Below are 24,945 nucleotides of genomic sequence, written 5' to 3' on the forward strand. Positions count from 1 at the left end.
GTCTTAATAATTATATCAGCCATCTTTGCTTTATAAATATATGAGAATCATGAGGGAGTTTACCCTGCTCTGAATAAGGAAGTGAAGAGCCAGCAGGGCATAATGCTTTGAGCATTGGACTATGACTCTGGAGATCACGGTTCGATTCCCAGCTCACTCAGGAAACCCACTAAGTGACCTCAGGCAACTCACACTCTCAGTCTCAGGGGAAGGCAATGGCAAACTTCCTCTGAACAAATCCTGTCAAGAAAACCCCATGATAGGTTCACCTTAGGGTTGCCATAAATCAGAAATGACGTGAAGGCACACAATACATACATATACATAGAAGTAAAGGGATAAGAATAGGTACCTCTCTGAAGAGAACAGACTTTTTATTTTCTTTTTTTAAAAAAAGCAGGATAGTGTTGTTGTTAATTGCGATCGACTCAACCTCAACACATAGCGACCCTGTGAAAGAGACATCTTCAAGACCCCCTATCCTTCATTTCTCTGTTTAGGTCTTGTAACTTCAGGTTTGTGACCTCCCTAACTGAGTCTATCTGTCTGGTTCACAGACAGTCTTCTAGTTTTCCTCTCTTTCTACTACCCTTTATCTTTCCTTGTATTATTGTCTTTTTTAATTCATGATGTGGCTAAAGCATGACAGCCTCGATTTGTCCATCCTGGCCTCTAGTGGTGTTTCAGGCTTGATCTGTTCAAAGACCCATTTGTTTAGGTATCAGCACTCTTCTCTAACACCACATCTCAAATGAGTTGATTTCCTTTTTATCTGGTTTCTTCACTGTCCAGCTCTCATATTCATACACTACGATAGGAAGTATCATGGCTTGGATGATTCTAACTTGAATGTTCAGTTGTATATAGGATCCCTGGTGGTGCAGTGGTTAAATGCCTGTACTGTAGCTACTCACTCAAAACCATAAGGTTGTGAGTTCAATACCAGTGAAAGGGCTCAAGCTTGACTCAGGCTTGCATCCTTCCAAGGTCGCTATAATGAGTACCCAGATTGTTGGGGGCAATTAGCTTACAGTTGTAAACTGCTTAGACACTGTTAGTTCAGTACGAAGAGGTATATAAATGAAGCTGTTTGTTTGTCTGCCTTTGTACTTTCTTCTTTGACTTTCCTTAGTAACTGTTCAATCTATTATGTTTTCCTCTATTAATATGATGTCATCAAAATGCTAACCAACAGACTGGAAACATTCTGTATACATCCCCATCCACCAAAAAAGACCAAAAAAAGGAGACAAAAAAGACTGCAGCAACTATAAGACCATCATATATTATATATATATATATATATATATATATATATATATATATATAATCTTCAGTCAAGAAATTCCAGAGGTGCAAACAGCAAAGGTAGAGGCACTAGCAAACCTACGATGGCTAATGGAGAACACCAAGGAAGTCCAAAAGAAAATCAGCATGTACTTTATAGTTTACAACAAAGCCTTTGACTGCATACATCACTAAAAACTATATTATGCTCTTAAAGACCTGGGAATGCCAGTACATTTGATAGCCCTGATGAGAAATCTGTTCATAGGACAAGAGGCCACAGTTAGAATGGAATAGTGACTTCAAAGATTAACATTCAACCATCATAGGAGCCTCAGGCTTTGTATTAGATAGGATCTTTGTAATTTCAAATGGAGAATGCAGACTTCATTATTGTTGTGTGCCTTAAAGTCATTTCTGACCTATGGTGACCCTAAGGTAAACCTATCATGGTTTTTTTGGGGGATCAAGATTTGTTCAAAGGAGGTTTCCCATTGTCTTCCCCTGTGGCTGAGAACATGTGACTTGCCCAAGGCCAATCAGTAGGTTTCATGGCCAAGCAGGGAACCGAATGCTGATCTCCAGATTCCAACACTCAAACCACTACATCAGACTGCCTCTGTTTGATTACCTTTGTTCCCACTCAGCTTACAGCCATGGGAGGGCGCTGTTCATCTACATGCACTTTCAGAAACATCCGGAATGTACACCAAAACACTGTCATTCTCTCCCTCCTACGTTATGTGATCATCTTTACCTGATGAAGAAGCCCAGGAAACTTTGAAAACTAAAGTGATTATTTGGGGTTTTTTGGTTAACCTAAAAAAAGTTATCACCACAAGATAGCTTCTGGATATTGTTGTGATTTTATGTCTTATGCCCATCATGTTTTAAAGGTTAAAATGTTTTGTATCTTGTTACAGAGATATGAGAGATTTAATCGTGACTTGTTACTGTGTCCCTTCAAGTCTCTTCTAAGTTATAGTGACCCTAAGGCGAACCTATTGTGGGGTTTTCTTGGCAAGATTCATTCAGAGGTTACAGTGACAAAATCTCTCTTCTGGTACACCAACAAAGAAGGTACAAGTCACAGGAAAGAGACAGGCCCTTACCAAGGAAGCAACCAAGGCTGTGAATAAACTAGGTTTCTCTCTCCAGCTGACAGGACTCAGCTGGAGATGGGCAGGAAGCAACCAAGGCTGTTTAAAACCTAGTTTATTCACATGCCATTCATTGTTATTTCCAGCACTGACTAAGTTGACACAAAGGAAACTGTAAAGCTGGCAAGAGGTGTTTGTCACAGGGAAAAGAAAAGAAAAAGTTGCAGTCTTTCCTACACCTTATCTCTAGGGCTACAGGAAGGGGCTAGACTATGCAGCTTTATTGTCTCTTTATTAAGGAGAGTTTAGAGAAACATTTAAGAGCCAGTGTGGTGTAGTGGTTTGAGCCTTGGGTTATGACTCTGGAAACCAGGGTTGAATCCTGACATGGCTATATAAACCCATTGGACGATTGTGGGCAAGTCACTCTTTCTCAGGGGCCATTCAGACTACCTTTTGTACCAAATTGTAACCCAGATTAAAAGTGGGAAGTTCCATTGGTACTGGTTTAAACACATCAGGATCAGGGTCTTGCACACCAGATCAAGGGCAAATCCCCCTTAGAGTGGTTTTTCTTGTTTCTTTTTGGAAAACCTGTTTCTTCCCTGCTGCCTGCAAATGTGAACTTGGCCCCGGTCATGATCGGATCAAGTTCAGGGGAGGGATTTAGGTCAGAGGGTGGGCAGTGGGCGGAACATGCCTCCCCTCTCACACCGGTCGCTTCGCAAGTGGCATTTTAAAAATTATTTGTGTGTGTGTGTGTGTGTGTGTGTGTGTGAGACAGAATATGTGAATGCTTATTTTCCCTTTTAAATTTGGCAAATTGATACGAGTGAATGCTTTTGCTACATATGTGTATGTAAGGAGAGATGGCATTCTGGGGTGGCAATCGGAGGGAAAGCAAGAAAGAGGATGCAGAGATGGCATTCTGAGGTAGCCTCCCCTGCAAGTGACATTTATTGTTGTTGTTGTTATTGTTGTTGTGACAGATTATGCAAATGCTTTGGGCTGGAAAGGAAGGGAAGAGGCTGGCATCCAAGGGGGGAGGCAAGCGATTAGGAGTTGGCATGGGGCTGGGAGCGAAGGGAAGGGAAGAGGCTGGCATCCGAGGGGGAGGCAAGGGCTTCAGAGGTGGCATTGGGCTTGAAGGGAAGGGAAGAGGTTGTAAAGAGGAGGAAATGCTGGGCTGGAAACGAAGGGGAAGCTAGAGGCTGGCATTCAGAGAGAAGGTTGTGGAAACCCATGACTTTGGGGGAGTCACACTCTCTCAGCCTCAGGGGAAAAGCAATAGCAAATCTCCTCGGAACCAATCTTGCCAAGAAAACCCCAGGATGGGGTCGTTTTAGGGTTGCCATAATCTGTAATGACCCAAATACACACAACACTCACACACCTGGAGGTTTTTAAATTTGACAAGTTGACAGAATATGTGAACACTGTGCCATTTAAAAAAAAAAAAAAGAGGGGAGAAAGCACCCATTCGGTTGGCCAATGGCTGTAGGATATGTCACCTTTGACAAAAGAGGAAGTGAATTCGATTGACATCAAAGGAGGCTCCATTTTAAAGTGGTACTGCAAATGTGAACTTCAGGGGGGCAAATTGCATCGATCAAGGTAAAGGGTAGTGGGAACTTCTTTCTGGAGAGATTTGGTACCGACTTAGAGATTCTGGACTGGATCTACCCAGGACAAATGAGTGAGTGGGAATGAGGCCTAAGTCTCAGAGGACAGCAAAGGCAAACCCCCTATGAGCAAACCTTGCCAAGAAAACCCCATGATAGGTTGGCCCTAAGGTTGCTGCAAGCTGGAATTGACTTGGAGGTACACAACAAGAGAAGCATTGGTACTCCAAGGAGTAAAAGAAGTAGGCATTCTCTGAAACAGAACAAAAGAAAACCCTGGTTTCTGGCAAGGGGACAAGGCTTCTCTTCAGATGCCAACATTTTTCATGATGTAAATTTGGATCAAGTAGGCCACACAGCAGCTTTGGTGCTTTTTGCCTTTCTCCTTTGTGGGGAGAAGACCTGGTAGAAACACATTTGCTTTGGTATGGGACTGATATGCAACTAAGTTTGTCAGCCAGTACTGTATTGTGTAGTGCTTGAGAGCACTGGACTGGGATCTGGGAGACATGAAACTCCATGTGTGACTTTAAGCTACTCTATCTCCTGCAGCACAACCTATCCCACAGGGCTACTGTGAAGATTAAGAGGGAAACCATATACACTGCTCTTGACCTCACTGAAGGAAAGGGGAGTATACATTTCATTAATAAACAAAATAAAGTAAATTTCCACACATCAAGAATAAGCCCAGAACAGTCAACCAAGGTCACTCCTTTGCCATATTTAATACAAATCTAACGCCAGATTTTAAGGACATTCCAAGTCAAGGTGAGTACGGTAATTTTCTTTCGCCAATGACTACTTTTACAGCTGATTTGCTTAAGAACTTTGGGCAGCTCTTACATGTTTATAAGCAGGGATTCTTTTCCCCCTGGAGATGGATTCACATCATTAAACTTGGGATTTATTTATTTATTATTAACAGGTAGAACCACATTTAGAAAAGGCTACTGCACATCTACTATTGGTAGTAATGGTAATACTATGCACCAATTCAAAAAGTCACCCAACAGGCATCATTATAAATATGTTGCTAAGCAACTGCTTGGGTTTAGTGACAAAAGGTCAGTCCATTAATATATAAATAAAAAGCTGCCTGTTAACAAGCAGGGTCCATGACTGAGCAATGGACATTACAGTCACATGGAGAGAAGAGTCCCCATGACTTGGCTTTATCAAGCTTGTAAAAAAACCAAAAAACAACTTCCCTAGAAAGACGACTACAATGCGATAGTAGAGAAATGTGCACTGAATTAGACCTGGAAGATCCCAGACAGATCCACATGATGAAAATGCCATGTACTACACCTTCTTCTCTGGCAGTGTGCATACACAATGCATGGTGAGGCAGTTATGTTACTACTATCCTGGCAAACCCTGGAGCTGGATTTGGCTGCACAAAAGAGTGCACACTAATCCAACCCTGTGATTCTATAATCATTTTGCCCTCTTGGTATTTTTAATTTTCCCATAGGAATTGTGTTTTCCTGTATTTTCTATAAAGATACTGAGCTGGAAAAAACAGAGCCCTCACAAACACTGGTCTTAGAAGTTTCCCTCTGAGGCCCTATTACAGTACATTTATTGAGTGATGAATCAACATCGTCAGCAACTTCTGGGCAATCAGTATGTTTCCTTCCTTTACAGTTATTTTTTTTTTTTGAGGACCCTAAAGGTCATAAAACTAAACATATGATTTTTTAAAATAGACCCACAAAAACTGCAATCAGAAGCAGAACCAGTACAGGAAAGGAAGGGAGGTTGTGTGTGTGTGCGTGCACACACACACACACACACATACACACTTTTAATCCTCTTTTGCTTGTGTTTGTCCAGGCAAAATTGTCTTTAATGTTGCTTCTGTCTTTCTGTGAAAGATGCAGAGTAAACAGATAGGATTTCAGTGTCCCACTGCATTCTTTAGTAGATAGCAAGTACCATACTTCAGATTTAAGTTACCCAAAACAAAACAAAACAAACAAAACAAAACAAAACAAAGGAAACAAAGAAAGTCAAACTTTGAAATATGGTCTCATCCAGACTGACCAAACCTACCTGGAAATGACAATTTTCATTGACTTACTCACAACCTTTATTTCTGATATTCAAATAACGCTCCCCTTGTCCCAGTGTATTTCCTCAAAATTCCCATCAATTACTGCAACTTTGTCATCCTTGCTGGATGTGGAATGTCCTGGTACATTTTAGAATTCTAAATCCTTGTGTTCACATAGTAATAATAATAATAATACAATTTTTATTTATATTTCCCCGCCTCTCCCTAGGGATCAAGGCAGGATTACAGCCAGTATCAATTCACAATACATCACAATTACAATTAGATAAAATCAGCTCATATAATAACACATCCCTTAAAAACACACAAATCACAATACAATATAAAAAGAAAACGTCCTGAGGTAGATATATATTTGGGGTGATTTTCTCTACAGAGGGTCAAAAGGGTACGCTTGCTGGAAGAGATAGGTTTTCAGTGCCTTCTTAAAGGCGTCCAGGGTGGGAATGAGGCAAATCTGTTCTGGGAGGTTATTCCAATACGTAGGAGCCATAGCAGTAAACGCTCTTTGGTGAGTGGCTGTTAATCTCTGGGGTGTTCAAGTAGGAGCTTTCCAGTTGTTCTGAGGGTGCGGGGCGGATTGTGTAGGGAGAGGCGTTTCCTCAAGTAACTTGGCCCCAAGCCATGTAGGGTTTTAAAGGTGATGACCAACACATTGTATTGGGCTCGGAAGCTAATTGGCAGCCAGTGTAAGGATTTTAATACCGGTGTAATGTGGTCCGACCTAGGTGTTCCCGTGACCAATCTGGCTGCAGCGTTTTGAACTAGCTGAAGCTTCCGAATTTGGTACAAAGGTAGCCCCATGTAGAGCACGTTACAGAAATCTAAATAAGAGGTTACCAATGTTTCAAGGTCCTTTCGGTCCAGACAGGGACGCAGTTGGCGTATCAGCCGAAATTGGTACCAAGCGGTCTGATTCAACTTCTTTTGTTTTGTGACAGTGCCTTTAGTGCTCAATAGCATGAACTGTGGGTGCTTTTTGTGTTTCCTTGTTCTAGTTGAGAATTTCTAGTTTTCTGTCTGCTAAAACCAATTACCTCTTTTCCTCATTTTTGTCTGTGCTGCAACATCACCACTAGAGCATCAGATTATTATTTTTTTAAAAAAAAAACCCTCTCTTATGCCAGGCCACTTGAGTTTTATTTTTTAAAATCCTCCAGTTTTCAAATAAAGTGCTGGGGGGGGGGGGGGGGGGAACAAGAAAAAGAGGGAACAAGTATCCATGGAGTAATTGGGGGCAGTTGCAGGAACAACTAAAAAAATGGTCAAAACCAGAAACAAAAATTGCTCACAGCCTTAAATTACAAAAAATTGCATACGCCCATTCCCAGTTAGGCTGAAAAACATAAAATAGCAGTAGTACAAATTATCGTGAGATGTGCATGTGTGGTTGCATGTTCTTGATGTGGTCACAGACAGGAGAGGTGAACCTGTGTAGCCTTTTCCCTGTGCTCTGCAGAGATGAATCTGACAAGGGGCTCAGAAAAACAATGTCAGTTTCACCAGTCCTTCTTGTGATTTGAGCATAACTCTCACAGCATGATACTGTTGCACTCCCAATATCGTATATTTTATTTTACTTATTAATAAATTAATTAATACTAAAAGTGTTTGCCAGCTGTCTAACCCCTGATATTTCTCTCTCCACTTGTGATAATTAAAACTGACAGAGTTGGATTCACCTGCACAATCCAGGAAACATGAGTGATAAAATCTAGCCCTAGCTCTGATCTAGGAAATCTTATATTACGATTTGTTGTTATTTTCCCTCAAGCTGACTTTCAATTACAGTGAGCCAGAAATGAGAGACCACTAACAATCTCAGTCATCAACTGCCCTGCTCAAGTCTTACAAAATCAGAACCAAGGCTTCCTTGATTGTATCAATCTAGCTGTATTGCTGTCTCCCTCTTTTCCTACTACCTCTCACTTTCCCCAATATTATCATCATTTCCAATGAGTCATATCATATCGTATCGTATCGTATCATATCATATCATATCATGGTACAGTGGGCCCTTTCTATATGCAGGGGATCTATGCCGTACATAGATATGGAAAAAACATGTATGCTCAAATCCCATTGGTTTCTATGGGGCGTGCTCCCACGTGCACCTGCAGCACACGTGCCATTTTGTCCTCCCAGACTTGCCATGTGCATAAGCTCAAATCTGTGTATGGCAAGCCTGCGTATGGGGTGGGCGCACTGTATGTGCAAGATACAATAATCTCCATTTAGTCATTTTGGCTTTTAGTGAGAGTTCAGGCTTGATTCACTCTTGTATCCATTTGTTAGCAGGTCCACAGTATTTAGAGAACTCTCTTCCAAACACTATAGTTCAAATAAGTTGATTTTTCTTTCCTATCAGTTTTTTTCAACTGTCCAGCTTTCACAACCATACACAAAACTGGGAATATGTGCATATATTAATAAGTAATGTGTTATGAACAGGAACAGATGATATCCCAATTGAACTGCTACAGTGTCTAAAGGCTGATGCAACTTTAGATCTAACTGAAATATGCCAACAGATATGGAAAACAAAGCGGTGGCCAACAGACTGGAAACAATGTAAAGTCGAAGACTTTCATGACTGGCATCCATCGTTTTTTTTTGTGGGGTTTTTGGGCTATGTGGCAATGTTCTGGAGAGTGAGGCAAGCATTCTCTGAAGATGCCAGCCACAGATGCTGGCAAAACGTCAGGAAGACACTCTTCTAGAAAATGGTCACATAGCCCCAAAAAACCACAAAAAAATAAGACTGGAAACACTTGATATACATAAAAATCTACAAGAAAAGAGATACAAATGATTGCAGCAACTATAGGACAATAGCGCTATACAATCTCACATACAAGCAAAATAATGCCAAAATTCTGCAGCATAGACTCCAATAATACAGAGAGAGAAATTCCAGAGGTGCAAGCAGGATTCAAAAAAGGAAGGGGCACTAGGGACCTCATTGCAAACATGCGATGGCTACTGGAGAGCACCAAAGAATTCCAAAAAAAGAATCAGTATGAGTTTTATAGACTACAGCAAAGCATTTGATTGTATCTATCACAAAAAGCTATGGAATGCACTCAAACGCATGGAGGTGCCACTACATCTGAAAATCCTGTACTAAGGACAGGAGGCCATCATCAGAACAGAATTTAGGGAAACAGAGTGGTTCCCAATAGGCAAAGGGGTCAGGCAAGGCTGCATCCTATCACCTTACTTGTTTAACTTATTTGCTGAAAATATCATAAGAAAAGCAGATTTAGAATCAGAAAAAGGAGGAGTGACTATAGGAGGAAGCAACATTAACAACCTAAGATATGCAGACGACACCATAATATTAGCATTAGACATTCAGAAATTGGAACAGTTGATAAGGAAGGTAAAAGATGAAAGTACAAAGGCAGGTCTGATGCTAAACATAAAGAAAACAAAAATAACGACCACAGAAGAAATACTGTACACAAATTCAATCTAGACAATGAGAAAATTGAAATAGTTAAAGAAGTCCCATATCTAGGATCAAACATTGACCAGAATGGAAGCTGCAGTCAAGAAATAAGAAGAAGACTAGGAATAGGAAGGGCAGATATGAAAGAACTAGAAAAACACTGAAGAGCGAAGACATACAACTGAGCACTAAAGTAAGAATCGTTCAGGCCATTGTATTTTCAATTACCATGTATGGATGTGAGAGCTGAACAGTGAAGGAAGCAGACAGAAAGAAAATCAACTCATTTGAAATGTGGTGCTGGAGAAGAGTACTTAGGATACCATGGACAGCGACGATGACAAACCAATGGGTTTTTGAACAGATCAGACCAGGGCTTTCCTTGGAAGCAAAGATGATCAAATTGAGACTATCATACTTTGGCCACATGATGAAAAGGCATGGATCACTAGAAAAAACAATAATGCTAGGAAAGGTAGAGGGTAGAAGAAAGAGAGGAAGATCGTGATCCAGATGGATATACTCACAGAATCTTAGAGTTGGAAGAGACCACAAGGGCCAGCCAGTCCAACCCTCTGCCATGCAGAAAATCTAAATCAAAGCATCCCTGACAGATGGCCATCCAGCCTCTGTTTAAAGACATCTAAGGAAGGAGACTCCACTACATTCCGAGGGAGTGTGTTCCAATGTCGAACAGCCCTTACTGTCAAGAAATTCCTCCTAATGTTGTGGTGGAATCTCTTTTCCTGTAGCTTGCATCCATTGCTCCAGGTCCTGTTCACTGGAGCAGCAGAAAACAAGCTAGCTCCCTCCCAAATATGACATCCCTTCAAGTATTTAAACAGGGCTATCATGTCACCCCTTAACCTTCTCTTCTCCAGGCTAAACATCCCCAGCTCCCTAAGTCATTCCTCAATCAGGGGGTTTGTGGGCTTGCAGAATCTGGGCAGGGCAGGGATTCTTGGAGATGTCTCATCCACGGGGCCACCATGAATTGGAATTGACTTGAGGGCAGCTAACAACAACAAATGTGTTATGAGCTTGCAGGTTATGTTTTACAGCAAGGCTGGCCCTTCAGCCTTCGTTGGGCTGCAGCTTCCAACACTGTTTACCAACAAAGCCAATGATGAGGAATGCTGGGAATAGCACTTCAAAAACATCTGCACTTTTCTCATCCCTGTTTTACAGAAGCATAACCAGGAGAGGGGTGGAGTGTGCTCTTTCTGAAACTTAGGGTCTGACCTACAGCTTCAGATAAGAACAGCATTTTGCACAAAAGGATCACAACAGTTGAGCCCAAGACCCAATTTAGGCACCTATTCCAGAATTGCAGAATTCTGGTACAGGAATTCTTTCCTCCTTTCCAATTCTTCATTGTAGGCCTTGACTAGGGAGAAGTTTAATAAAGATCTCTGCGCTGGGGCTACATACATCCTCTTACTTTGTTCCTCTATAGAAGTGATTCCCAAAATCTGGCCTTGCAAGTGTGCTGGACTTCAGCTCCCACAAGCTCCAGCCATCTTGGCCAATGGTCTGGGATTCTGGGAGCCAAAGTCCAAAACACCTGGAAGGCCAGAGTTTGGGAATCACTGCTCTAGAGTGTGATCCGGCAAGGGATAAGCAAACATACTGTCCCAATCACTGGATCCTTAGGAAGACACTAAGCATATGCATATCAGGGGCTACAGGAAGATCTACACTGCAAATCTATGGCCGTATACAGACAGGCCAAAATAAAGCTGCTTCAGGTCACTTTGGAGGTATGCTGTTTAAATGATGCATACATACTAAGAGACTGGAAGTCACGCCAAAGCCACGATCCAGCCCTAAAGACTAGAGCGCAGTTTTGGCCCAGCTTCCAGACTCTTAGTACGCATGCATCATTGAAATAGCATACCTCAAAAGTGACCCGAAGCAGCTTTATTTTGGCCTGTCTGAATGGGGCCTATACTGATTTTATTTAATTCCCATGGCTTTCTATCTTCCCAGGCATTGCAATTTGGGAAGGATGCCTGTTTGAAATTCTCAAGGAAAATAAAGGACTATTATATCAGTTAAAATCTGTGTTATACCTATGCTTTGTGTATGAAGGACCTGAGAAGAAACCCTGCCTCCAAACACACACAGGACAAAGGACTCAGATGTTCAAGGGGATATATTAGCTGCTACCTTGAGCTCAACACATTTTTTTCTGTCACAAATACTTTGGGCACTGGACATTTTTGCACCACAGTTTTGATCTGAAATAAATACAGCTGATGTAGAAGATACCTAGAGAAAAAAGAGATGAATTTGGAAGAGTATGTGTGGGTGGGGAGGCCAACATATGACAGCAAGACTGAAGAAAGAGAAGCGTGCATAAGCTATGCAAAGATACAGCCTCTCTGTCCTTGGGGGAAATAGAAGGAAGATGGTAAAACTATAGGTCTTTCTACACCTACAAAGACACATCTCTAATGAGGTGAGAACAGCAGCTTCAAGCAGCCACCCCCACAGGCCTAATAATTCCACCCATAGCTGTGAATCTATCATCTCATTTTCTACTTTTTTTTCTTTTTTCTTATTTATTTAATTTTTTTGGCAGGGAGAACTAATTCAGACTCACACCTCTATGTTTATGTGTAGAAGATGGCTTGTTGAATTGCTATGAGTTGAATTTAAGATATTATAAATTAGGGTGACCCAAAGGCTGAGAAACACAGGAATTATATACTACTCTGCCACTTCTGAGCCTCCTAAATGAGCCACAGACCCATCTCTCTTGCTGATCTTGTGTAGTCACAGTGTTTTCTGGGCTTAACTACAATGTCTGCTCTCTACAGACATTGTAGTTAAGCCCAGAAAACACTATGACTACACAAGAGCAGCAAGAGGGATGGGTCTGTGGACTTGAGAAGCAGAATGACTATCTATCTATCTATCTATCTATCTATCTATCTATAGTCATTCTGCTTCTCAAGTCCCTTTATGCTGACCTTTCCCTCTAACATTAGTTTTCTGGTATTAATGCATTATTCATTGAAATGTTATTTTCAGTCACCTTGGAGCTTATGTGTCAGTCAACAGGGTGTGCAAGATTTCAAGTACACATCATCTTGGTTCTGCCTTCTCAGACAAAAAATATTTCCTCAGTGTGGTGACAAAGTAACCTACACTCACTCAGGGAATCCCATCATTTTTCTTCTCACTCAGCAATCATTCTGTCCTTTTCCTAATTGTCAGCAGCAGTCATTGATTAATATGCTTAATAATCTCCAGCACAGAACATCAATTTCAATTGCACATATCAGAGCACTTATAAAACAAGATACATACAACGTGTTTGAGAAAGCTCTGTGCACGATCTGACTCAGGGTGGGGAAGTTATTCTCCACTGAAGACTGAATTCCTTTCCAGGGTACATTTTCAGAGGATGCTTGCTGGCAATGCCTGGGCTCAACTCACCTGTCTTTTGATCAGGGATGGGAAAAATGGCCTTCCAGATGTCACTAAACACTAGCTCCCATCTGTCTATATTGGCTGATGCTGATAGTGGATGGATGCCAGCATCATATGGAGTCTCAGGTCCCTTACCCTGGTTTGGCTCATCAGTACACCTCTTTCTTTCTACTGAATCTTAGAAGAAAGACAGCATGAGGTGGTGGTGATGTCAACATCCCATAGCTTCTCACCCCCCCCCCCATTCTTATATATAAGGGGGAAAGAATGCATTTATCTCTCAGCTAGCAATATGGTGTTTTCAAGTAAGCTTGTCACAGAGCTGAACTCAGAAATATGGACTGTTTTAAGAACAAAGCTATTCAAACTCTGCAGGCATTTCTGACATAGCCCAGCATGTTTCTTCTTGTGTGATATTATCTTCTTTGTTCTGTACACCTCATTATGTAAAATTTAATTTATTCTGTAGAAGAGCTGGTGAGAGGGAACCTGATTTAGGGCTAGAGTGGAACCTAGAAACTGCTAGCCTAGTGATTTTCAATCTATGTCTCTCCAGACATTTTGGATCAATTCCTAGAATCCCTCATCATTGGCTGTGCTGTCTGGAAGTTATAAGTGGTAATCCAAACTGCCCCCATCTCATAATACCATCTCTTACCTTGGACCTATGAACTTCACCGTCATCATCCTCCCCCCCCAACCCCTAGGATCTTCCGTGTCTTCAGACGGCTTACAAGGTCTGTCTGGCTGTGCTTCTTCATTAGAGGGGGAGGTTGCTTGGTTGCCATAGTGACTTTTGGGTAGTCGCTGACTTGGGCAGAATCTGAAATCAGATAGATGAGAGGTTAGATTAAACTAGCGAAGTACATTTCTCTGCAAGGGTCAAATCCAGCAAAATGATGGAAAAGCCACTTCAAAGAGAAGATAATTTTCATTTAACACAACATACTACTGCATGTCACACCAGTTACATTCTTCAGGCACAAAAAGAATGGACATCTTTTCATTTGTAGGCTGGGGAGGAGGAAGGGAGCAATAAAACCATCTCTTGTCATATTTTTAGCTACAGAATACTTACCTCTCTGTACAGTTTAAAGATGAGTGCCTAAGAATTTGATACTAACAGCCTCAGGGGGATGCAACTTGACCTGGAAGCTTTCAAGAGGAAAGTACAAGGCTGCCAAAGCTGAATTAGCTGTTGCCATTCCATTTCTAAAGTTATGTGACGAATGATTTTTCTTTAAATTTTAGAACTAGTTCTTTGTGTTCCTTGTCTCCAGAATAAGTAGCAACTATACATGTTGGATCTTGGCAGAGGATTTTTAATCAAATTGTACATTGTAGGAGAATGTTTTCTTCTTTTGTAGTTTGTGCAATCCCAGACATCCGCAACACATCAGCAAGGATGTTACATTGTGGGACTGTGACTCACAGAATCCTCAGCCTCACCACTAACCATGCTAGTTGGAAGATGGTGGGGACAGTAGTCCAAAGATATAACTTTTCTGTGCCCTGGGGAAAATCAGTTGGATTGAATGCATTTCTATAGATAGGTTCACCAGCATGGTAGGCAAAGACCTGTTCTAATATATCCCTCCTCCAAGGAACCCATATCATCACTCAATGTCACTTCTAAAACCACCTTTATTAAGTATGCTAGGCTGAAAAAAGAATGAAACTGACCTAACAGAGTGGGGAAGCTGTGGCTTTTTAGATATTCGGTCAAGTCTCAGCAACCTCGGCCAGGGTGGTGGTGAGAGTTAGGAGTCCAACAACATCTGGAGGAACACAAGCTCCCTAGAATCAGACAAACTCAAAACTGTTTAATTAGTTTTAGACTGTGGGTGCATTTACATGGTAGAAATACTGCCGTTTGACACACATTAACCGCCAAGCCTCCATCTGACAGAATCCTGGGATCTGTAGCTTTGTGAGGCATCAGCTCTTTGGCAGAGAAGGCTAACGACCTTGTAAAAATACAAAGCACAGGATTTCAATGGATGGATCTACAGCACTTAAAGTGGTGCCCATCTTCATTTTTTCTACAGTGAAGATGCACACAAAGAGAGGATTTGAACCACTCCTCATCCAATACCCTCCAGAGTGGTCAACATGGACCTCCAGATGCTGTTTGAGTGCCATTTCACAATCCTTCACCATTGGCTGTAGGGCATAGGTCTGACAGAAGCTGCAGTCCAATATCTGGAGTCCCACATGTTGCCCACCCCACTGTAACCGAAGTACCATGCTATCCTATTGTGTGTGCCTCAGCTAGAAAAAATGGAGGGATATGGCAAATCTAATTAATTCCTGTCCTTGTAGATCAGGGATGGAAATTGTACAGCCCTCCAGATGCTGCTGAACTGCAATTTGTGCTAAAGAATGATGAGAGTTTCAGTTTAACAATATAATTTCCACTCCTATTGCAAATGGATATTATTGGCATTTTAAGTTTCTTCCAGCTGCAAAAACAAACATGGCTGTAGTAGAAACCTATTTTAGACAGCCACAGCATTAACTTTCTTCTCAGTGTTGTTCCAGTTAAACTTCTGCTCTGTGTGCTTTTATCTTATTCATTATAGTGGGCGGGAGAGCTTTGTTATCAGCTGCCAGCTCACAGAAGGCAGAGAGGCTTAATGTAGCCCAGAATGTTATGCTAAGAAAGCTGTTCCTGACTCTGTTTGAAAGCAAGAAACCAGTACCTTTTAGTCATGCCAGTGTGTGTCCTAGAGAGTGCATATAAATCAGAGTAAGATGGTGTAAATCTAGGATATTTGGAAGGAGGTGGGACAAAAAAAAATAGGGGAGGGCACAGAATGGGTATAGGATATCAATAGAGAAGAAGAGAAGGACTTACATCAGCCTTCTGGAACATAAATAGTATTGAATTGCAGCACTCATATTAAACATCTTAACCACACTTCACTTAGAACAGTAGCAGGCAATTTGTGGCATTCCAAACACTATAGGACTGCAACTTCCTTCATCCTCAGCCAGCATAGTTAATGGGGCCTGATAGGAGCTGCAGTCTTACAGCATCTGAAGGACCAATGACTGCTTATACCTGATCTAAAATATGTTCTTTTGATTTTGATGGAGTTACCTCTCAAGCAAACCCACTTAGGATTTCAGCCTTATTTCAATTTTTATTTATGACTCAGTGATAGCCTGCATGTGAAATAGTGCCTTTCCTTCAAGTAAGCATGACAGGAGGGCTATTTGTGTATGAGTAAGCCTGAATACTTGTCTCCAACTTTGCTATGACAAGTGGGTACCAAAAGACAAACCAAATCTGTAAGTCATTTCAGGCAAGACTGCTGCATAGTTTTTTCCATTATTTCACCATATAAACATTTTCTCTGAAGAACCTGGTTTACTCTTTCAAGATTCATAGGCAAATGTGGGGAAAGTATTTATAGGCAGGCAGGCATGGAGTCTTTCCACACTGGGGTCAAGTGAGGGAATGAGTTCATTTCTCTGGAACACCTACAAATGTCCATCTCTCTCATAATGTCAGTTATAATAATTGAACCATTCCTGGATAAAACATCAATTCTTGCTCTCTGTATATTAAAGTAAAACTAGGCCACTTGGTGCTCCTCCAAAAGTTGCAGGATTCCAACTCCCATCAAACCCAACATTGCCAAGGGTTTGGGTAAAGATTATTAAAATCCTAAACATCTGGAGGATACAAGATTTCCTACCCCTTCATTAATGTTTATTGGTTTCCTATTGAAATAGTTCTATTGTTTATTGCCTTCTGGGTATGTCTTTCCAATTCCCTAATAGTAGTTTCATTTGTTTGTTTGTTTGTTTATTTATTTCCTTCAATACAATTTATTGAGTAGCCCAAGGGCCGTTTCAAAATACCAGTAACATAATAAAAAGCAGTATCACACAGCTATATATAAAATGTAAATACAGTGCACTAGGTGCAATAAACCTCCATACAATATAAATACATATGCATAACCTAAACGTGCACCAGAACCAGAACATGCATTACTTGTCTACAGCTTATGTATATCTAAAAGATATACAATATGTGCTAAAGGATATACTAGTAAACAGATAAAATAAAATAGTTAACAATTAAACAATAGTATGTAAGATAGTTACCATAGGGAATAAAACAGAATTAAAATTGGAATTGAAATGGGAGGCAAAAGTAACATAAAATATCCGTCGACATACATCAAATCTGTTCATCCCCCTTACAATTAACACCAATCATTCCAACATATCTAGATCTCAACAGCGAAGCTTTATGAAGGAACCGAGCTGTAGCAATAGAGATTTTTGAGTCTTGTCCACTCATAAAGTATGATGTTCTGATGTGGGTCTCCCAGTATATTGTTCGTTTAATCCAGTTATTATGGATGTTTATTTATTTATTTAGTGTCGAATACAAGGCTGACTCCCCTCGGGCATTTCAAAATTAGATGCAGTGCAGTAAACTAGGACATCAAAGACCCAGACAGAGATTTTGCTAATAAACTGATGAAGGAATAGGAGATAAATTTACACAGCACATTCATTTCCCCCTAAATGCAGGCAGTGCATATGGTTCTAGAACATGCTTATCATATCAGCTCACTGCACAACCCAAGTACTATGTTTACAAACATTATCTTGGGAGTCATTTTATATATTTTTCAGAGTGAGTTAGGAGATGTGAGGTAGACAACTGAAATATAAGGACCCTGAATTGTAACAAGGAAAATGTGTCTGGCTTGTTCTTTCTTTTTATAATAAATCCTAATATTACTAGTAAAATGATAATGTTACTAGTAAATCAGATCAGGGATTTGATTCTTCACCACACCAATTGTCTTCTGGGAGCACGCATCAAGTCATTTTAGCCATTTTCTTCCTATCGTGAGAAAGTCTTCAAAAACCACATAGGATTTATTCTTCACAAAATTAATATTTTGTTGTTTTGTATAGAAAATAGCATTTTCTGCACCAAGCAGTGGGATGGTGAAGTCTGCACCAAGTTACACTCCAGAAGAGGGGTGACACCCAGTAGGACTCCTTCTCCACATGCTGTCCCTACACATGCTCTGTCTCCAAGCTCCACCACCCATTGTCCCCACGTTACCAGCATGCCATCCCAGCACACACTGTATCTGTACTCCCCAAAAGTGCTCCATCCCCATGCTCCCACTGTGCCATCCCCATGCACTGTCCTGTCTTTTTCCTCAACGGGGCGAGGGAGTGCACACCGTCCCTGGAAGCCCTGCCCCCAGCCCCCTGCACTGAGTGTATATATGTCAATGCCTGGCTTCCACTCCACCAAACGTAGCTGAGAAAGTAGACTGAAGTCTATGAAAGCTCATGCTGCCAATTTCTTTCTTTCAGTTAGTCTCAAAGGTACTCCAAAAACATGTTTTCTGGAAATTTCTCAAATAATGTTAAATATTCTTTATATACCTGTTAGAATAACCATTAAAGGAAAATTCTCACCAAACCTCAGGTTGATTCATGTGAAGCAAGCACCCCTACCTTCCCATCTCAGGAACAGAATAACCAAGAATACTTCCAGGTCAACGTATTCTTTGGCCAAACTGGGGGAATACATATAGCTTCAATCTGCTGCTTGTAACAATCTTCAGAGGAAATGGGAAAGTTCTGAAGGTTCAAACTGTGCCTGCTGCAATGTTGTAGTAGGGCAAGAATTTACAATTGAATTAGCAGGGACTATGAAATCATTTATCATCTGCATCAGGAGTGCTTGTCCCCCCAAACAAGTGTGTTTTCTGAAGCACCAGAGAATAAGATGTGGAGCAATGGATCCAAACAACAGGAAATCAGATTCCACTTAAACCCTAGGAAGAACTTCCTAACAGTAAGAGCTGTTCAACAGTGGAATATGCTGCTCTTGGAGTGCAGTGGAGTCTCCTTCTTCGGAGATTTTTAAACAGAGGGTGTATGGCCATCTATCAAGAGTTCTTTGATGATGTCTTCCTGTATGGCAGGGGGTTAGTCTGGATGACTCTTGTGGTCTCTTTCAATTCTAGGATTTTATGACCATCAGTTTTCACACAAATCAGGAGAAGGAATTAGAATGAGTTGTCCTAGCAACAATACACCACTGTAGTTCTCCTGATTGTACCACAAAAACTTTCTGGCATGGTTTGTTCTTGAAGGGTTAGTTAAGATCCATTAGCTTTACAAAATATCTCCTCCTGGAAAAGAAAACCACTAGAACTGGTTTGTTAATATGGATTATGGCATTAATTTCAATCATGACGTTATGTTTTGGCCTGCACTTCAGTCTTTACCATAGTTCTGTTTTGCATGAGGAAACAGATTTGTAGAATCTTTAAAGATTGGTGTCCTCTAAGTTTCACTACTTATATTCAACAAGACGAAATCTCCTTTGACAAGCAGCATGAAACTCAGGCATGTGACAACTACCAAAATGATTAGTAGTCCAAAAAGTAATTTTTTCAAGCCCTGCAATTGCTCTCCTCCTCCTCAAGACTCAATGGGTTCACGCTTTATCCTTGTTGCCACTTTGAATTTTAAAATGTTTCAACTTCTATAGCTTCTCCAGTTAGGTATAAATGTGCTACTACATTGTAAGGATACCAAGACAGCACAGAAAGCAATCTCTGGAAAGAGCTCTAAAATAAGACATCAATAGTATTAAGCTGTCTCAAATCCAGCCACTGGCAGACAGACGCCTTGATATAAAACAAGTATCCCCAGTGCCAGAGTAAAGCTTTAGCAGCCAACTTTGTTTGTCCTAAAGTAATCCCGGCACCACTAATATCCTTACCAGACATATACCAGTTCCGGAGTTACTTTGTTTGTTTAGCATAGATGCACATTCAGTGGAATTTCAAGTTGGCACTGCCACGCTAACTGAGTTCTTATGTAGTCAAGTCTCTAGAGGCAAATGAACCAATATTCCCAGTCAGCTTTTGACATTTTTTTATGAATTTGCCTTTACTATAAAACTAAACATATCCAGAGAAAAACCCTGGGAAGATCAGCTCCATGACCTGCAATGGCAGCTGCTCAAAATGATTGCTTCTCCCTGCAGGACAAAATTACCCCTACTCTGCCTCATACAATGCCTTGATTTTTGTTATGGTGACAGCCTAGAGATGGATTTAATGGCCATTGTTACCACTTGATGTAAACAAGATATTCAACACTGTGAAGGTACAAAGGCGGGTTACACCCCCCCTAACCCTAGTACGGACTGAGTCTGTACAAAATGGCAGCCCCCCTTCCACATGGGGGCTGCCATGAGGACGTCACGACCGTGCCACCTCTATACGGGGCGGCGCGGATGTGACGTCGTCAGTCCGCGCCAGGGTGCTTAGTGCGCCCTTTCCGCGGACCAGGAAAGAGCTCCGTTTTGGAGCTCCTTCCTGGTTTGCGGCGCCACTTTGCCTCGCTGGGCGCAGCCTTCAGACGGCTGCGCCCAGCAAAGCAAGGGAGAAAGGGGCCAAGCGGCCCCTTTCTTCTTCTCCTTGCCGCCGCGGGGTGTCCTTGGGGCTTGAAGCCCCAAGGACACCCCTTTTCAGGCTGCGGGGAAGTGGTGTTTTGCCGCTTCCCCGCAGCCTGAAAAGCGGCAGATCGGGGCCTCAGCAGCTGCCGTTCTAGCAGCTGAGGCCCCGATACACTGGGGAAAGGGGCGGGTGCAGCCCGCCCCAAATGGGCGGTCTATAACCTGCCAATGTATGTTTATTAAACAAAAATCAACTTATTGATTCCATTATTCTCTCTCTCTCTCTCTCTCTCTCACACACACACACACACACGCACGCACCCAATATTTGGTTAAAGCACCTTTAATAGTTCTGGACTAACAAAGAATCCCCTTAAGCCACTGATCTGATATCAGCCTTATGGCTAACAAGCTAGCAGAGAAAATAATTTGAGGTGTGGGCTTCTTCTGTGCAGCCTTTTCTGGTGGCCCAGGAAGGAATGGTGTGGCTCTAGCTCTCTTGCTACTGAAAGAACATAGTCTTTGAAGTATGGCCTAGAAACTGCTTTGGACAAGTGGCTCTCTCTATTTTATCTAGCGTACCTTTCTCTAGGATGGAAAAAAACCCTCTTATATTTTATTAATTTTTATATTCTCTGCTGGTTACATGAGCTCAACAGTGCTACAATCTCTCTTTTTATATACAGGGGGGGGGGGGAAAAAGGTAATAAAGTATCTATAAGATTTCCCACCCCCATAGAAGCCTTGAACATATTGCAGAATGTGGGGTGGAAATGCAAAGCATCCTAAAGTTGCTGATTTAGATAAACATAATTTCAGGGAAACAGGACATCCCAAGAGAATGTAGCAAAATCAAGAGTTGTTGTATTCTGCTAATTAAGTCTAAAGTCTCACTGTAAGAAGGTGCCAATCATATTTTCCAATGTTCACAGATCTCTAAGTAAACTGGAGAAGGGAGGACAGACTCAGATAAGCTTCACAATTCTATATTGTATGGGAATCTGCATGTGGTGATGGGGTTGTAGGTATTCCCTGTTCCTCCAGGCTGTTCTATGGTGTTTCAGCTCAGACACTTATTATTACTCATAAATTATGATCAAGATAATTCTTGGATCTCTAAAGAGTTAGGTGAAACACATTTTGGAAACTCTTGTACAGTCAGCCCTCCACATTCAAGGGGATTTGGGACACAAGACAAACACACAGACACACACACACCAAAAGTGGGGGGGGGGGAGCAAATACAGTGGAGGTAGAAGCAAGTCTTTCTCCCAGAATAGCTCCTTGGGCTTGTGAAGTGAGCAGCTGGGAGGCTCCCTGGAGTGGGAATTCAAAGTATATGCACCTGGTGGTCAGGCTCCATGGCTGCCTCCCGCTCCTAAAGCCTGGGATACCATGTGTACATTAAAAGAGCAGACCCACACTTTGAGAGGAAGGGGGGAATGACCAAATCACCGCTCTGCACACAGCAGCCCATTTTAGTAGGCAATTAGCAGTGTCCATTCTTGGTGCTTGAGCCTCCCCAAGCTCGACCCTGCACATTCACACAACTACGTGGTGCTTGTGGAACAGTGTTGACGATTTCTGGGGAATTCCCTGTTCCCTGGCAAGTTTCCAAGAAAGAAAGAAAAAAATGTACTCAATGGGCACAAATATAGTATTGGATCCTAGAACAGTGGAAAAAAATAACTGCCAGCCCCCCATGTCTGATAGCATAAGAAGCAAATTTAAAAGATGAATAGGAAACCTGTGCCATCCCATGCTCATTGTAGATGGACTGAACCTTTCATCATCACTGGTCACTGGCTATGCTGGCTGGGAGTTTAGTGACACTGGAAGAAATAAGGGTTCACCCTCATTTTGAAAGAATGTGGGTTCTTAACTAGTGGAGTTAATATGATTGCCTAACATCTTTACAAGAGACATGGCAGATATGTGTTGTTGAATCATGTCAGTTACTGAGTGAACCAACTTTAGGGTCTCTGCATCCTATGGCAAACTGACCACTTAAAAAAAACAAACCTGTGGCACACAACCACTGGGGACAATGGGGGGCTGTCCCTAATGGCAGTACAGCCATGTGCACATACCACCATTGGGGCAATGTGGGCTTGCCATCTGGGGATGGTTGAATCTGCAGATAGCAAGTCTGTAGATATTAAGGGCCAACCGCATAGTTAAGTTTTATGCTCCTAAATATAATGTAAAATCAGGAGCTACAAATGAGTGCCATCTCTTGTATGGGACATGAGCTAACAGGCTGAACAGATCACTGGCACAAAGGAAAATTAGTCCATGACTAGGGTCCAGACTATCTGAAGGACTGCATTATTTCTTGCAAGCCTACCTGAATTCTGAGATCTTTGGGGAAGGTCTCACCAGCCTTACAGACACACTCAATAAGGACATGAGAGATGGTCTTCTTAATGACTCTTTCCACACTGGGGAATTCCCCTCCATGGGAGGCCACACTGACCCCTCGATCTGTTCTCTTTTCATTAGGAAAAACACTTTTTTAAAATTCAGACAGCTTTGGGCTACTAACTGTTTGCTTTAGAAGGGTTTTAAATGAGAAATGCTGTACTTGTCACACTCATTTTTTTCCTTTTACATGCTTGTAAGTTATCTTATTTCAGTTGCTGTCATTTGCCTTCAAATTTCTTCTGATTATGACAGTCCATAAACATGTATCATAGGGTTTTCTTGTGTCCCCCAATGGATTCCCATGACTGAGGAGGGATTTGAATTCTAGCCTCATAGAGCCCTAGTTGAGCCTTCAGACTGCTACACCATACTGGGTCTCACTTTACCTTAGTGCTTTGTGTCAAAATGATAGGATATTTCTCTGTTTTTCCTTGCTCTTTAATGTCATAACATGTGGGTTGTAGCTGTATTGTTTTAATTCAGGTTACAAGCAGCCTTTGGTCCTAAATGGAATAAGAGGCAGAGTATAAATAAAATGGCAACATCAGGGAATGATGGATTTTGTAGCTTCCCCCAAAGCCTATGTTTTAAAACTTTTTATTTAAGAATTCTCACCTTTTTGATAAAAAAAATTGGTTTCTCTTTTCACAGAAAAAAATGAAACATCTCAATTATTTTATTAGGCTCCCTAGGTATCAGCTATAATTAAACACAACACCCACACTGTTACATGGCTGGTAATTGTACCCTGCAAGGATGAGACAAGCCTTCCAAATGTAGAGAAGGCGTCTGTGTTCTTTCTTCTGAAAGAAAAGAGGCAAAATAACAAACAATTTGTTTTAGTCCTCTGATCGGTCCTGTTTTCTGCTTCATGCTAATCAAGTACATCATGCCCTCTGTGGTCTGCCACCCATGGAAGCACATTCCTTTTAAGAGGTGAAATAAGGCATATATCTGTTGGCATATCAAATGCCAGAAATGCATATAAGTTCCATGCAATCTGTGAAATTTATTCCAGAGATGAGAGACCTTGCCCATTATCCACTTGGCTGGGGAGAAGCAAATACCAACTGAAATGAAGATCTGTGTAAGTCCCTCCACTGCATTTGCATTTGCAGCTGCTGAGCCACTCACCTTTTCCTTCATGCTGTGAGGCCCTTTCAGGCCTTATGAAGGTTGCTACTATGTTGGCTTTCCCTCCTCAACAACCAGGAGGGGAAAGCTTTCCTCCTTTTCTTCCCCAGTGAACATGATGCTATTACAACAGCATTCCCTTCCCCACCATGGAACCTGTTCACATATCCGAAACGTCTTTCAATTTTTAAATTTTTTTTAGGATTTTACACCATGACCAGGACTTGGAACTTTTAATGTCCATGCACACAGCACCAAATATATTTGAGCAGCATGTAGAATTATGGGGGGTGGGAGAGAGAATGAGGGCATTACTCACCCCAAATGAATATCTTCATCCTTTCAAATGACATTTGCTTTCACAAATTTCTAGTTTTGCAGTAATTTAAAATATCCGTTCAGCATTTAGAAATATAGTTTAGCCATCCAAAGAAAAGCAGCAGGTGAAGTTACCAAATGAATACAAACACAGAAAATGTTAAGTGTTGTACATGTAAACCGCTTTCAATGTCTCACTCTCTGCAACACTAGAAATTTGGGAAGTAAAGGAAATGCCCTCCACTAATAGCATACCCTCCAGTTGTCCCAGTTTAGCAGGGACAGTCCCAATTAATCCTTTCTTGTCCCACTTTTTCCAGCTCCTTTTAAAATATCCCAGTTTCTCTCTCCTCCTGCTACCTTCCCCCTTTGTCCTCAGCTTAATTCAACTGCTGCAAACTAAGTTCAAAATGCAAAAGTCATTTGCACATGAATTGACAGAGGGAAAAGGAATGGGCAGAATCTTGTCCTTCCCTGTAGATTCAGGTAAAAGCAAAATGCTGCAGCCTCTCCTAGTTTGTCTGCTCTTCCTCATTAATAATTTTTGCCATATTGACCCTACTCTAATATATCTTGATTGTTAAATCTGTGCAATGTTGGATAGTTTTCAATAGATAAATCCCCTG

At 41.4% G+C, this 24,945-nt stretch overlaps 1 protein-coding gene across 1 annotated transcript in view; it reads right to left on the reverse strand.

Annotated features, from left to right (window-relative positions):
* Positions 1 to 24,945, reverse strand: part of TP53I11 (tumor protein p53 inducible protein 11) — a 65,808-nt gene that overhangs the window by 12,564 nt on the left and 28,299 nt on the right. The window contains 2 exon segments of the mRNA XM_042456210.1: positions 13,637 to 13,675; positions 13,677 to 13,801. Of these exon segments, the coding sequence (XP_042312144.1) occupies positions 13,637 to 13,675; positions 13,677 to 13,766 (129 nt within the window). The 5' untranslated portion in view covers positions 13,767 to 13,801.

This window comes from Sceloporus undulatus, chromosome 1 (genome assembly GCF_019175285.1).
Source record: "Sceloporus undulatus isolate JIND9_A2432 ecotype Alabama chromosome 1, SceUnd_v1.1, whole genome shotgun sequence".
In the NCBI taxonomy this organism is placed as follows: Eukaryota; Metazoa; Chordata; class Lepidosauria; order Squamata; family Phrynosomatidae; genus Sceloporus; species Sceloporus undulatus.